General features: G+C 34.7%; 2 protein-coding genes across 2 annotated transcripts; one reads left to right on the top strand and one right to left on the bottom strand.

Annotated features, from left to right (window-relative positions):
• The first annotated feature begins 4 nt into the window (after window positions 1–4).
• LOC146887646 (protein FAR1-RELATED SEQUENCE 5-like) lies at window positions 5–541 on the top strand. Its single transcript, XM_085670322.1, has one exon. It carries the CDS (start codon window positions 5–7, stop codon window positions 539–541), a length of 537 nt encoding a protein of 178 aa, XP_085526448.1.
• Window positions 542–11,423: 10,882 nt separating this feature from the next.
• LOC114174988 (putative UDP-glucosyl transferase 73B6) lies at window positions 11,424–13,027 on the bottom strand. Its single transcript, XM_028059732.2, has one exon. It carries the CDS (start codon window positions 13,000–13,002, stop codon window positions 11,581–11,583), a length of 1,422 nt encoding a protein of 473 aa, XP_027915533.2. The 5' UTR covers window positions 13,003–13,027; the 3' UTR covers window positions 11,424–11,580.
• Between the last annotated feature and the right edge of the window lie 1,022 nt (window positions 13,028–14,049).

The following is a 14,049-nucleotide window of genomic DNA, read 5'->3' as shown; positions in this document are numbered from 1 at the left end:
ATGCATGAGAAATAAATCCCTGGAAGACATTGTCACTGATCAGTGCAAGGCTATGCAAAATGCAAACCAAATGGTCTTCCCCAACACACGACACCGTTGGTGCCTTTGGCACATAATGAAGAAACTTCTCGAAAAATTGATTGGATATAGAAACTACAAGGAAATCAAGCATACCATGAAGCAATTGGTGTATGAATTATCTATTGCTGAGGATTTTGAGAGTGGATGGAATAATTTCATTGAAATGTATGAGCTACAACTAAATGAATGGTTGTACACCCTATTTGAAGAAAGGCATCGATGGGTGCCATGTTATTTGAAATGTGATTTTTGGGCTGACATGTCGACAACACAAAGAAGTGAGGGGATGAACGCCTTCTTTGATGGGTTCATCAACTCTACAACCACACTAAAACAATTTGTGGTTCAATATGACAACGCCCTCCATTCCAAGGCAGAGAAGGAGTATGATGCGGACTTCAGTTCTCTTAATACTACCTTTCCTTGTGGATCTCAATCATTTATCGAGAGGCAATTTTAGGAGGAATACACTCATATAAAATTTGGGGAAGTGCAAAACGAATTTCGGTGCAAAATGAATTGTAACGTGAAAAATGTTGCATTTGATGGGATTAGGACAAAATATTTTGTCAAAGAAGCTTTGATATGGAAAGACAAAAGTGCAGACAAGATGCATGAAGTTTTATTTGATCCTTCAACAAAAGACATTGAATGCTCTTGTAGGCTGTTTGAGTTTAGAGGTATTCTTTGTCGACACAGCCTAATGATCCTTGCACAAGAAGATGTGAAATGTGTTTCACAAAAGTATATTCTGGGTCGGTGGAGCAAACGAATACAAGAAGGCATACTTTGATAAGAGCATCATAAAACACTAAGAAAGGCGAACCTAATGTTAAGAGTTATGACTTATTGTGTAAGAAATTTTATGACATTGTTGAGGTTGCATGTGAAAGTCAAAGTGGAACAGACTTCCTTGTTGACCAACTAGAGTTGTTGTAAAAAAATGCATCCATAAGAGGGTCCAATGTGGGGGCAACTTCATTGGGGACTGAAAAAGACATTTCTTTTACACCTAATACTGCGATTGAACACAACAATATACTAAGCCCATCCCATGTGAAAAGAAAGGGTCGACCACGAGGATTAAGAATGCAATCAACCGTTGAAAAGGTTTGCAAAAAAAAAATGTAAGGCTGCAAGGAACAAAGCATGTAGGGATGGAACCTCAGTCCATGACAGTGACCTTGGAACTTCTACTAAACATCCTACTCATGAAGAAATGCATGGAAGAGATACAAACAACATGGTAAGTTTTATTGTAATAAGTAGGTTTGCTAAGTTATACAAAGTCATTAATTATTTTAAATTATGCGTTTGCCAAGTTTGTGATGTGTAGTGCACAGGCTTTGTATCCTTGTTGACATCAGTAGAAAGCACACAAATTCTTCATGAAAGTCAACACATTAAGGTCAAATTCAGATATGAGATATTTAATTATAATTACACTTCATCACTTCTACCTATTATGACCATAAGTTTTGTGTTATGTGCAAGAACTAGTTTGCAAAGAACATCTACTTTTGGATTGGTTGATGTGTTTGTGAATGACATGTTTAGTTATCGACATAATTATTTTGCTTCAAATTTTAATGTGGGTGAACTTCATTGCAGTGTATCCTTGTACAAAAATATTGTATGGGTCACCACTTATTTTGTTAAGACTCATCACATTTCGTAAAGGCTGATAAATGTTATTAAAATAATTTACCCTACAAACATTTTGATGGATGTATTTTATTGCATTTAAAATGCATGTGGAAGTAATGGTAGTTTTCGAGTGGATATGTGGTGATAGCTTCCCTCATTCATCTCACTTGCACAACAAACAAATTCCTATTCTAATCATTTCAGTTGAGGTTTTAAATACCCAATTTTAATAGCATATTCAATTAACAACAATTCCTATGAAGGAGTTCATTTATGCCATTGCATAACTGATTCAAAATGATGTAACTTCAATTTACTTAAAATGAGTATGTCGAATTGATTGTATGGTTGGTTTCATTTATTTGGTTAACTAAATTAACTATCTCTTTGGTGAGAACTTTCTTTTAAACAAAAGAAAATAATTAATTTTTACTCGATCACTTAAGTAAGTTAAAGGTGATGTCAATTTAATCATTGTACATGAAATAAATCATTCAATTCAAAACAGGAGTGCAAACTACCTTGTTAACTGAACATTTTGTCATTTTAATCATTGTACATGAAACAGACATTCTTTTCAATTCTGGAGACAACATATTATTTATCAAACAATCCAATATTGAGATAGAAAGTTGTACTTCCATTTAACATGGCCACAAAATTACATAAATAATTGTTGTCAAATGTATTTTAAATTTTTGATGTCAATATTTAAAAGCGTAATCAATCTACAAAATATTCAAAAGACCACTACACACCCATATATGGACAAACTCCCAGTGACTCCCATATAATACTAATTCCTAAGGTATGGTTGAAATCTTTGAAGAACATTCTCTCTATGCAAATTTTCTGGTCAAGCAACCATTCACAAATGTAATGTTGTCTCAAAATGTTGCAGCTCCTCCTGTAATTCAGAAAATAATTAGAAAATTCCTATTTAAATATCATAATTTAAGGAAATGAAAGTTGAAGGCAAGCACTTAAAAGGTTTTGGTACTTACACAAGAGTATGAAGACATGTTCTTTCCATCAAATCTTTTAAGTCCATCCCACATTTAAAGATACTTTAAGACCAGAATGCCACAGTAATGCCTGAAATCACCAAAAATTAAATGTAATCAAATATACACAAATTTTTACAATGGCATTGCCGATATAGAAGATCGACGTCCATACAAATTTGGTTGATGAGGAAGGTCGTCAATGACTAGTTCAAATGTTGGTTTCATTTGGTTCTTATCATTAATTAGAAGCCAAAAAAGGTTCTCCACATTCTACATCTCACCAGTGTAATAAGGGCTTTTGGCCCCGGTTATTTTCGTCATTCTGCCTCGATTTTAGAATCGAGGCATATTGGGGTGAGGCCAAAAGGGGGTGCCTTTTGACCTCGGTTATAACCCGAGGCCATAAAAACACTTTTCTGCTTCGGTTGCAAAGGGACCGGAGCCATAGATTCACAATATTTTTTTAATTAAAAATTTTGCAGAGCCTTTGGCCTCGGTTATGGTAAGAATTGAGGCCATATAGTCACATCTTCAACCCCGTCAATACCCATCAACTCAGTTCGATGATGATAACCATTCTGACCAGCCCTGGCAACAGTGAAAGAAACACGGGTAGGGTGCCAAGCACCAATACAAGCAACCTTCCTCAGACCTCTGTGAGTCTTGCGAGGGAGTCGAGTAACACCCCAACGAGTCACAACACCTTCATAACCCTTACCCTTAGTCACACCAATGATATCAATCATCTCATCTTTCTGAAAAACTACATCCATTGGGATTTGCTTCTCAAAGAAGCTGTATGCGTAGTCCATCTTCTGTGCTACTGTTCCACCATTAACTTGGATCTCCATCAAATGTGCTTTCTTCTATTTCAGACCCCTCAACATAAAAACTAACCAAACTCAGACAACCTAAACACTTCCTCTACCTGAGTATGAGCAAGAACACGAATGACAGTTGAATACTTCTTCAGTTTCTCAAGCTGAGATTCAACATCTTTGAGTGGTGGGTGGCTGGAGCAGAGGTTGTAGAGAGAGAGAGGAGAAATGCAGTGCAGGGACCTCCAAGGGTTTCTTCTCCTCCATATGCTCGGACCACAACATCTCCCTCCATTCACGGCCACGACTTTCTCACTCAACCAAGGACCCTCTCACTCGTTGTTGTCTATTAGAACACCACCTCCCTCACACGGTAGGCCATGACATGCGTTGACAACGCCGACCACCATTGAAGGTCACGACCTTGCAAGCTTCCCGGTCCACCAGAGCCACCGGTGACAGCTCGCGGAGACGGTGGCCAGAGTAGGGCAGTGGCAGCACAACGTGGTTGCAGAGCTTCACGTGGTGGTGGGTGGCTGAAGCAGCAGGTTGTAGAGAGAGAGAGAGAAAGAGGAGAAATGCAGCGCGGGGAAGAATAATGGTTCGCCAATTTTGAACCCTAATTAAACTATATGGCCTTAGTTCAATTAATAACCGAGGCATATAGCCCTATTTGGCCCCAGTTCAGTGACACCCGAGGCCAAAGATGTAATGGCTAGTGGCATTTTTGAAATATCCAGCCACATTTTTGGCTTCGGGTCTATGGAACCGAAGCATATAACCCTCTTTTGGCACCGGTTTTTTTGAACAAAAGCATATAACCCTCTTTTGCTTCGAGTTTTCGTTGAACCGAGGCATAAAAGTTGCCTAGAATTGCAAAAATGCCACCGCGCCATTATATGCTTTGGTTCCTGACCAACCGAGGCATATAAGGCGAGGTAAAAAGCAAAATTTGCACTAGTGTCTGAAAACACAAATATGTTACAATTCAATTGTGCAAATTAAGTAAGCAAACAAACTTATAATTATCCAAATGCTATAACATACTTACAACATGATTATCTATTTGTTTTTTGCGACGAAAATTGTGGGGAAAAGAATCCAATATAATAAACTTCTTGTTGTGAAATTGGATAGCATAACACCACCAGTGTCCATCGTAAACCACTGGTGCAAATAACTAAACGGAACAACCATTAATTAAAGTAAAATTCAATTTTATAAATTCATTACTTTATCACATGACATTGGATACTAACCAGATCTGCTCTTAAAATTTCTTGAATAGAACACAAATCAGGCGGAAGGTAATGCCTATACTCGTCCACACGCCAGACACGTCTATTAATCTTTCTATTGTTACAATCGATGATCACCGCATTCTGCAGCACAAAAAACTCTTTAAATTATTTCAACTATTTAAATCACAAATATTAAGCATATATACTTACTGTATACAAATGGATTAAATATAACTCTATTTATGCTCCCAGTCTGACTTTTCTCTTTGTACATGAAGTAACTTGCAGCAAACAAAAAAGACTACACATACACAATTAATCATCATTATATTCCATTCATTTCAAAAAGTACATAAATCTGTAAAAAATTTAAGTGGCAGAGAATACCATGTTATCAATCCAACCCCGAGGACGAAAGCCATGGCACTCATTGCTTCTTAATAATTGCCCTTTGACTTTAGCGTAAACAATGCTAACAAGTGAATTTAAACAAGTCAAAATAAATTCTATTCAATTTAACTATATTTGTATAAAGTAACTGAATTCCATACCTACAACTAACGGTAGCTGTCACATCCTTGTACAATTTACCCATATCAATTCTTGATTGATCACACTCTTTTTGCGGTGAAGGGGAAGCCTCAGCTTTGTCACACTCTCCCTGCTGTTTTGGAGAACCATGAACTGAATTCAAAACATTACCTTCAGTAACACAATCCTGAGGTCCAGACTTCTGCTGCTTAGAAGGGGGACAATGATCTTCATTTAACACATTTGCTTCACCACCACAAGTGTCAGTTGCAGTCCTTCCAAGGTATTCAGAACACATCTTTTTAAATTCTGCCTTCATCTCCTAGTTAGCATTTCATGCTTTTGTATTTTCTCTTCCAATTCCACTTCAGCTTTAGAACGACCACAACATTCGTTATCATCGTCTTTTGCAGTGCCTTCATGCAAAACACTAAGTGTAGTTTGAACAATTGGGTTGTTATTGTCATAATCACTAAGAGACCAATCAAAAACAACCTACACAAAAATTAGTATATTTTCAAAAAATTTAAACCAAAAAAAAAACAAAATTACATAAGACTAAGTTAAAAATCTCAATTTTGTATACCTTACTCTTTTCAAAAAGGGACTCAATGTTAACTGTCCTAATCTTAACCAATGGCCAGTGCAAAATTCTTGGGAATTGATTTTCAGTTTGTACATCTTCTAACCCAAGTCAACGGGCAACCCAAATCTATATAAATGAATAATCAATTAATATATCAAAATTCATAAAAAAATTACAACACAACTATTGAAATTATTAATTACCTGTATAACTGTAACACAACTGGCTATGTTAAGGCTACTTGAATTTTGGTTTTCTAGTAGAACCTTACATCCACGATTCATACCACCAATAAAAAAGGTATGAACAGAATCAACCCAATTAAAGTCACAAAGTTGTCCAGATTGTCTAAGATTTTGAAAGGCATATTGTTCACAGTTCTAGATGTCCTAGGAAAATAAAAGACAAAGAAACAGAGTAACAAGTACAATCTACAAACACTCTGTACATCATCATCATCATCACTACTAACATAGTTCTTAATCTTGTTACTTATATCTCGGACTGAAATAGGTTTGTTCTCAAAAAGTTAACCTACTAACCCACTAACTTCAAAAATGGAACAGATTTACCAACCATACTAAGACCTAAGCATATACAAACATCATATATTGATAAGCGAACTAAGTGCGGGCCAACACGAATGAATCCCCATTTATAACCCACCGATTCAAAACTTCCCTAATCAAAGGGCAATTTATTTCCAACATCTTGTCCAAAGACAAACACCATCTCAATGGTGTTCCTTCAATCCGCTTATGGTGGGTTGCTTTGACTACATTGTTTACTTAAACAATGTATTTCGTATCACAACGATGCAGGATCCTCACCTATAATACACGACAATACAATTTAGTTGAACAATTAGTAAACATAATTTCATTTAAATGGTCCTAAAGAGTGAAAATTGACCTGGGCATCCTTCTCCATCTTGGTCTTCTTACCCTTATTCCATGATTGCGGAGAAGATTTCACTTCCCTTTTCCCTACCATATAACTAATTCAACTATTAATCAATTGTAATAACTAAGACCAAAATAAATAAGTAAGCAAGAAAAAATGTTACATAATACTTTTAATTATCAATAATATCCATTCTACTGAATTCATTCAAGTAAATTCATGGTATCAAAGACTTATAATCTAAAGTGAAAACCCACAAACATTACAATCTAAAGTAGAAAGAAAATTCCTTTAAAGTCAACAAGAGTGGAAAGCCAAAAACATTATAATTTAAAGCAACCAAGTAATAAAGCAAGAAAGATGGACAACGGTATACTTATACAACACTAACAATTGAGATTTTGTATCAAAGTTAAAATTAGACTATCTTCTTTATAAAAGGTACTGCATTATGAATGACTAAATTAGATTAAGTGCAAGGTACTTCATTATGAATGAATAAATAATAGTTTTAAACTAGTTCTATTTGGGAGAATTAAAATCAATATTTTCTTTTTGATTCAAAACTACATATATCAAGTGATGGCTTACATATGGATTTCAATTCTCTAATGATTCATGAACTCGTATGATTTCCTATCGCTGACAATGCTTTAAGGCTTAGAACAACAGAAAATGAGTATATTACTTGCTAGTCACAGCTCCTACTATTTATTCTATTACAGATTTGTCAACTGCATGAATTATGAAGGTATTAGGATAAGCATGCTAACCCAACAGTTTTGGAAAGGACTAAGAGAGACTTCGACCAAATAGAGCCAACATGTATGCTTACCTTTACTCTTAATTGTCTTTATTTTACATTATATGCAATGCAACAATTCCTCAATTATTTTGAACAATTAGAAGGAGGTATTAACATCAGTAAAATACTTGTCAAGACAAATGCACTGGTCAAAATTACTACAAATCATCCACTCAATATTACAATTTAATGACACACTACTAATCAAAACCTAGATTCAACACAACTATTATCATGCAAATCTTAAAAAAGTAAGTAAATAATGATATTAGAGATACATTTTTTATAAAATCCACCATTATAGACATACATTTTTCAATGCCAAACCAAAACGATACAACCACGACGTCAATGCTTCGGAGAAAACAAAAAAATCTTACCTTTAAATGGAGAACACTGTGATGTTAAAAATCTTACCTTTAAATGGAAGAATACCCTACAAATGGAGAACACTGTGATGTTAAAAACCCCCTTTCAATGGAAAACCCTAAACACTTACCATTCACACAACGGCACAAAGAAGGTACCTTTCGGTGTTTCGGGGTGGTGGATTTTCGAAGGAGACTATCAACACGATGGACTTCGCAAGGACGGGGGACTTCGCAGGGACAGGAGACTTCGCAGGCACGGTGGTCTTCAGGAGGACGGTGGACTTCGTCGTGGTGGTGGATTTTCAAAACGGATGGTGGACTTCGTGCCTGTGCGGTGGACTTCGAAGGTATAGTGGAGTTCAGACGCATGGTGGAGAAGAAAACTTTTGGTCTGGAGGCACAATGATATGCGACTGCGAAGTTTTTTTCTAAAATTTCCCTTTTTACTTCTTTTTTCAATTTCACAGGAAGGATGTTAATTAACGACAGGATGGAAAATGGTAACATAATTTCAGCTTTCCCTTCCGTCACGTGCCACTCCATTTGATGCAATTAAAAAAATATTAAATATTATTTTCCACGTAATTAAGGTAGTAAATGGGTAGTCAAAATGGATAGTCAAAATGGGTAGTCACTATACCATTTTCCTTTTAAATCAACATGAGACACTCTAAATTTTTGTGCATTAATTTATTGTTAAAATGTACTTTTAATATCTCATTTTGTGATTAAAATTAGGAAACTTTAGAAGATAAATTTATTTATTTATTTAGTTTTTAATTTTTCAATTTAGTTATTACTTATATAAATTTAATTATTAATTATGTAAAGTTTGCTGTCTAGTTTTATCTTTACATGTTATACCGTAAAGTAATTCTTCTCTTTAATCATATATTTTAAATTTTTACTAAGTGCCACAATTGAATTTAATTTCTTACGTTTGGTCGTCCATGTTGGCAATGTTTGACAGCAATTCAATACAATTAACTAACCTAGACATGACTTAGAAAAGATAATTAGAAATCTAACTAAATAAACAATATTAAAGCATGTTTGGGTCGTAATTAGATTGATGGTAAGTAAAAGCTCATTATGAATAGTATAAATAAAAGATTAATGTAAGATAGTTGTGTTTAATAATTACAGCATTCAATATAACCTCTACTTTGACAAATACTAACTTAAACATTAGAGTATCTTTTACAAGTACACCTCGAGCAAGAGCAATTTGGACGATATGGAACCATTTGTAGTGGAGAGTTGAAGATAGAAGTGATATGAAGACCAAAGCATTTAGGAGTGTTCGAACGAAGCATGTGAGAATTAGGTCATTGTTCAAATATATCTAGACACCACTTTTGAACTTGAGTTGAGCTTGAATCTAAAAACAAAATTTTTCTACCTTAAATGCATAATTGGTCGAGTGCTTCTAAGGCCATTTGGAACTTAAATATTGTTTAGAAAATTTGTGTGGTATGATTCTAGCTTGCATTGCTTTGAGTGCTTGATGTATATGACAGATTAGTTTCATCATTAGTAGGACCTAGTCTTTGGGTATATGCAAGTTGGTTGGGAACTTTGTTGATGCATGATTAAGTGCTTTCTCGGTTGTTGTGATTTTACGATGTAGATGGTGTGGTGTTTGGGTGCTCTCAAGAGGGGTTGAGTCAACTCTTAAAGAAAAGTCGTTAGATGAAACCTAGAAGGGGTATTCTAGTCTTAGTAACCTAAGTTAAATAGTATGAGACAAAATTCACAGAATAATTTTACTCAAATTAAAGGTGATTGTTACATGGGGAGAAACCTCTATTTATAAGCTTTGTTAACCCGAAAGGTAACTCCAAATTGTATAAGAAAAACCCTAATACTCTAACTTGGAGGCCAAGAAAAATCCCTCTCCATTAAGAGTATGACACATGACCACTACTAAGGAGAAATCCTCTGGATTAGGAGCATGAGACATGACCACTACTAAGATTACTTGACCCATTATACAAGGCGTAAAGGAAAACCCTAAACCCTAAATCCCAATACTAAAAAAATCATAAATTTATTTTATTATTTTGTTAAAATTAAAGTTTGAAATAACAAATTTTCATTAATTAAAAATTACTTGAAGTAATTATAATTTCATAACTTACATAGTATTTAAACTGGATTATTATTTGACCTAAAAACATCGAAAATATTTTCCAGGACATCCATTTCAAGTTGATGATAACTTTTTGTTACAAATACTATGTTGATATCATTATTCACAAATAACTTCCATTTGACAATTGTTTTTCTCAATAAAATATTATGCTATAATCAAAATATTAATTTACCTTCCATATATACTTTTATACGTCGAGAAGGAAACAAGAATCCAAATCCAACGACGAAAACAATATTTTGACTCTGTTTTCTTACTCAATTTTACACTGTTTACGTGTCATTTTCAAATTACATTTTTCAATATTTTATTTGCATTGGTCACAGGTGTGGTATTGGGACAAAAAAATTTCAACTTTCGTTGAGAAAACATTTTTCAAAACGACACTAATATTTTAACATCGTTTTTTACTTATTTTTGACACCACATATGTGTCATTTTAAAATTTCATTTTTCATTTTTTTTTTTGCATTGGTAACATGTGCTATGGGGCCAAAACTTTTCCACAGTAGGAACAACATATTTGAAATTGGTGAAAACTGAGGCATCCATTTTTCTCTACATTGGCACATTGTTAGAGTGAGCATCGTGTCTTCATTCAGAAATTGCAACCATTATTGCCGCCTTCTTTCATTGTGGTTCATTGTACTGGCTTTGTGTTTGTTCAGAAATTGCAATGTAATTCGGAATCGGTGGAAAGTAGAATATCTTATTCGTTCGTGTTTTGTTTGTATTGACGCGAATACAAAAATACGCATCATGTGCAAAGTAACAAAGACATTACTACACTCAAACATACGCTAATGCAGATAAAACACGAACCAAGAGGATATTCTACTTTCCATCAATTTCAAATAATATTGTAATTTTTAAATGAATACGAACTCCAAGACAGCATAACAAACCACAATGAAAAAAAGTGGCAATGTTGCAAAAAAAAATTGAAAAATGAAATTTTAAAAGGACAGTATGTTGTGTAAAAAATGATGTTAAAATATCATTTTCGTAAAGTTAAAATAATTTTCATGTAGAATATACTGTATAATATTTTAAAATAATTGAAAAATTTGTATATAATATATGAAGAGTGCCATCGAATATTTTTGTAATTTAAAAGGAATTAGTTTAAACCAAAGGTAGATAACAAAATCAATGAAATTTCAGAGTAATTAATATTTTATTATTATTAATTAGCCAAGAAGAAGACTTGTACAAACAACAGAGATCACAAACGGTTTTAGCACTTGTTCTTGCATAAGCACATGATAATTCAATCACTTGTTAACAAGTCTCTCTAATATCACTCTTATTTATCATAAATTCTTATTAAGAACACACAACTTAATTAAGCAGCTCTATGAGATGCTCTAAAATAATAAATCCATCCTCTCTTTTTTCAATAGGATAAGATAGGAAACTATAAAATTACTTTATATTAGATGGTGAGTGAACTCAACTCAGCGATTAAAGCATTCAAATCTGAGTTTGAAGATCCTCCTTCTGCTATAGCTTCCCTAGCTAGATGCGACAGCACCTTAACTTTGTTCCTCATTTCATTTGCTTCTTCCCCACTCATTATCGTTTTCACAGCCTTCTCTACAGCCTCCCATTTAACAGTATCTCCCACTCCTGCAGCCCATTTTTTAGCTCCACTAGGCACCCCAATTTTAAGAATCTCACACACCAATTTCTCATTGAAAAACTGCTCATAAGCAATAGGCCAAGTTACCATAGGTACCCCAGCAACCACTCCTTCCAAAATTGAATTCCATCCACAATGAGTCACAAATGCTCCAATCGCTTCATGCTCAAGAATCAATACTTGAGGTGCCCACCCTCTTATGATTAGTCCCTTACCTTCAATCTTTTTCTCAAATTCCTCAGGTAGCCATTCAACTCCATCTTCTTCGCTTTTCCTCACCACCCAAATGAATTGTTCCCCTGAAGCCTCAAGACCCGTAGCAATGTCCTTAAGTTGAGAAGTTGTCATCTTTGTGGTAGTTCCAAAGCATACATAAACAACTGAGTTAGGTTTCTTTGTGTCAAGCCATTTTAGACACTCATGCTCATCTTCTCCATGTGCCTTTTCTTCTTTAACCCTGTTGGAAAGAAACATTGGGCCTATGTGCCATGCTTTTCTTCCAAGAACATTCCTTAAATGATCTGCATATACCTTCTCAAGCTCATAGAAGCTATTAACAACCATCCCATAGCTTTTCAACTCTGATTCTCTTACTTCCTCCAACAACTTTGTCACGCCTGGGCTTTCATTGCTCATGACATGAGGTGACACCTGCATCCTTGTGATTGTAATCTCCCCGGGAAGGTTGGGAATGAGAAAGGGTTCAGAATCCGAAGAAACATTCTTGTAGGGCTCGTAGAGTCCCATGCACTCGTTAGCACATATAGAAAAGAAGCTTGTCCCGTCGTACACAAGGCTAGGAACTCCAAATTTGGCTGCTGAATTAGTTGCCCATGGGAACATAACATCCGCAACGACACAATTAGGACGCTGCTCAAGCAACAGTTGCTCAAACTGGTCTTGAAGTAACCCACAAGCCCTAAAGAATGCAGGAAATAAGGCCCCGGAAGTGATGGAGTTAGTGTTTTCACACCCATTAGGTAGACCAGCCTCGGCACATGGGAGCTCGATTGTTCGGACATGAATCGTGGTGCTGCTGGTTTTGGGTTTTCCTGTGGTTTTGGTGATGAAAGGTGCGTTGAGGGGTGTGGTGATGATAGTGGCCTTCACACCCTTTTCAGCAAATAATTTGGCCATGTCAACGGTGGGAATGATATGGCCATAAGCCAAGAAAGGGATGAAGAATACATGTAAAGAATGAACTTCATTGCTCATCTTTTTTAGTAGTAAACAAAGGGGGAATTTCAGAATGGATATTTTTCCTTTTGGTTCTACAGTGTGAAGTTTTTATAGTAGCACTTCAAAACAAGTGTTGACTTTCCAGTTGTGATTATGGAAAGTCTATGGGGAAGCGGGGGATTAGAAACGTGAAGTAGAATGGGCGTTGCATGCAGCAATTGTTTCCGGAGTTTTTATCATAGAATTTAAATCTACAAAAGGGAAAAGAAAATTGAGAGCAGACATTTATAACTCCAAATTGTCATAAATAAATTGATGAGACTATAAGAAAAAAAGAGTAAATTCAAGTTTGAAACAGTAGAGACAGAACTCATTTTAGAAAACATATAACATGAATAATGTACCACATAAGATAGCGAGAAATTAGCATTATATATGATAAATCAACTTTCTTTTTCTTTTTTTCTATTTTTGACGTGTTAAACTTAGTTTCATAACTTCATTGTCATCTCAAAAACTATAGATTAAGTAGATTAGTTGTCGAGTTGTGTAAGTAGTGCTTTGGTTTGCGGACAACATCAGTACAACCTCAATAATAATGTTTACTATTTTATTTGAATACTATATTTTATGCAATATTTAGTTACATTGAATTGCCACAAAAATAAAACAGTTAATTGTTACTCGATCGTTGCTGGGGGAAAATAGTAGAATGCTAGTTGCTGATGGGAAGCACGTGAGAATTATTTCTCAACACCCATTTGAAGATATTTTGCCTGACCAAAGGATGCAGGCAATTATGATATACTATGTAATATTTTTTTTCTTGTCAAGTAAAGAAAAAAGTTCTCTTGTTTGCTTTGCATGCATTTTATCTAAGTTGAGAAGGCAAATAGAAATAAAAGAAATATTAATATGATGTTTTTTTTTTATTTAGTTAAAACAAAAATAAAGAAAGATTATTTAGGTTTGTTCATTTCCTCTTTAATTTGTTCTTTTTGTTTCTATTTTTTTCATGTCATTGGTTTGGGTCCTTTCCGGATGTACTTTCTCCAATCAATATGTGTTCTCATTGAACTGAAC

Source organism: Vigna unguiculata, chromosome 3, assembly GCF_037176805.1.
Source record: "Vigna unguiculata cultivar grain cowpea cultivar isolate G323 ecotype 2 chromosome 3, ASM3717680v1, whole genome shotgun sequence".
Taxonomy (NCBI): domain Eukaryota; kingdom Viridiplantae; phylum Streptophyta; class Magnoliopsida; order Fabales; family Fabaceae; genus Vigna; species Vigna unguiculata.
The sequence above is the reverse complement of the archived record's forward strand: the minus strand, read 5'-3'. Positions and strand labels throughout refer to the sequence as shown.